Genomic DNA, 1,937 nt, shown 5'->3' with positions numbered 1-1,937 from the left:
TATTTTTTATATGAATTGTGGTAATTTTGGAGTACTCCTTGGTCCTTCGGGAGTACTCTTTACATGCATGCATGGAGTAGTCGCGATTTTTGCAGGGTATAGAACAATCCTAGTGCAATAATATTGAACAGTGAGTTTATTACATTCGATACGATACTAGGGTTCTGGTACTCGATTCCAATAATATCGTTGAAAACTATCGAGTAGAAAATATCGGTATCGAATGCCAAAAGTATCGATATGGTATCGTATCGTATCGAAATTCGTGTCCCTACTTCAGCTCATTACTATTTAGCCATGGGTCATGCGCAATTTTTTGGCGCTAGCTCAATAACGCCAGCACCACCTGTGGTGTCAGCGCACTAACCCAGCGCAATAGCGCAATGTACTGAATTGAACACGGCACCATCTGAGTGTCACCACAGTACCCATCGTCATACAGTGCAGTACAGTGGTGTCATGTCTATTATTTCTATAATTTTCGCTGAGCGCTTGTACGCTAAGCAACGCTTGTACCGCCAACTGAATTTAATTGCTAGGGATGTAGTAAATGCCACGATATTCTATCATTCTTGAGTAAAAGCTTTAAATTTGCGTTCTCAACACACAAAAGCAAAAACAAAGTAGGTGTAAATTTCCATAGAGTAAAGGTGAATGGTGTGTGTGCTTCATGTATTGCTTGGTGTTAATGGCGCTAGCGCTTTCCATATACTGGTATTGGCTCGGCAACTCCGGATACGGTGTTAACGCAATTGCGCCGCGCAGCGCAGTGTTACCCATGCCTATTACTATTGAGTACGTGAATCTTATCGGGAATAATTATCTGGAATAATCTCTATTTGTATTTTATTTAGGAGATTAAAGTATATATATATACTTCAAATAGGACTGCTTTTAACGAAATAGTTGAAGAAATGGATGTGTGTAACGAAGTTCTAAAAAAATTACGATCTCTTATGAAGCAATGTGAGCCTCATAATTTACAGGCTTATATTATTCCAACTGACGATGCCCATCAAAATGAATATATTTGCCAACACGATGCGAGAAGGACTTTCGTAAGTGGTTTTGATGGATCGTCCGGAACAGCAGTAGTTACGCTAAACAGGGCTTTAATGTGGACGGATGGAAGATACTACCAACAAGCAGAAAAACAGATGAATACAAACTGGGAACTTATGAGGGATGGTATTCCGGAAACGCCATCTGTTGGTAAATGGCTCTCCAACAATTTGCCTAAAGGAAGTGATGTTGGAGTAGACCCGAAACTTATTTCTTATCGACAATGGAAACCCATTCAAAAGGAATTGATTAGTTCAGGTATATAATAACAAAATTTGGGAATAAGTGCAGAATACCTACGTTTCTCTACTTTGAAATTCAATAACACCAGTAATTATTTCCAGTCGGCTCAAAATGGCTCCTCGACGAGTATGGTCGCGCTGACCTGTCGAGTTTTTATAAACCAAATGTTAGATTAAAATACACAAAAATGATGTCGTTTCATTAAAAATAACATACAGCTTTAAATTAAGCTTCATTAAATGTAAATCAAAATTTTGAATCAAGGGAATATAATACTATTAAATAAAAATTACTTTCTTCAAGTAATACACGTGGACATAAAGAAATAAAATTGCGATCAAATGGAAATGTGAAAGTGTACCGTTGACACGGTACTATCGTATGCACATATTAACTGTATAAACAAGTGAACTAAGAAAAATGTATTACAATAACTGTTTCACGGTGCGAAACAAGAAATACATATTTTAAAGGAATCAATTTCCAAAATTGGGAAAATTTTCCAATACGGAACGCGGCTATTAAAAAAAAAAATAAGGGGGTTTAGACCGGCTTTTTGTGATTGTAAATCTGAAAACCCCACCCTCAGGAGGCTTATAGTTTTTATGAAAATTGAATTTTAAGTGGCAAAA

General features: G+C 37.0%; 1 protein-coding gene across 1 annotated transcript; it reads left to right on the top strand.

Annotated features, from left to right (window-relative positions):
• The first annotated feature begins 768 nt into the window (after positions 1 to 768).
• Positions 769 to 1,551, top strand: LOC118732338 (xaa-Pro aminopeptidase ApepP-like). Its single transcript, XM_036461466.1, has 2 exons — positions 769 to 1,320; positions 1,407 to 1,551. Exons 1-2 carry the CDS (start codon positions 915 to 917, stop codon positions 1,508 to 1,510), a joined length of 510 nt encoding a protein of 169 aa, XP_036317359.1. The 5' UTR covers positions 769 to 914; the 3' UTR covers positions 1,511 to 1,551.
• Positions 1,552 to 1,937: the final 386 nt, after the last annotated feature.

This window comes from Rhagoletis pomonella, unplaced genomic scaffold (genome assembly GCF_013731165.1).
Source record: "Rhagoletis pomonella isolate Grant_MI unplaced genomic scaffold, Rhpom_1.0 Rhpom_scaffold_18976, whole genome shotgun sequence".
Classification (NCBI taxonomy): domain Eukaryota; kingdom Metazoa; phylum Arthropoda; class Insecta; order Diptera; family Tephritidae; genus Rhagoletis; species Rhagoletis pomonella.
The sequence above is the reverse complement of the archived record's forward strand: the minus strand, read 5'-3'. Positions and strand labels throughout refer to the sequence as shown.

Bases quoted from the DNA above. Each gene is read 5' to 3' on its own strand.
- LOC118732338 (XM_036461466.1), top strand. From the start codon at position 915: ATGGATGTGTGTAACGAAGTTCTAAAAAAATTACGATCTCTTATGAAG. The intron at 1,321-1,406 runs GTATATAATAAC...AATTATTTCCAG, and splicing joins AAAGGAATTGATTAGTTCAG to TCGGCTCAAAATGGCTCCTC.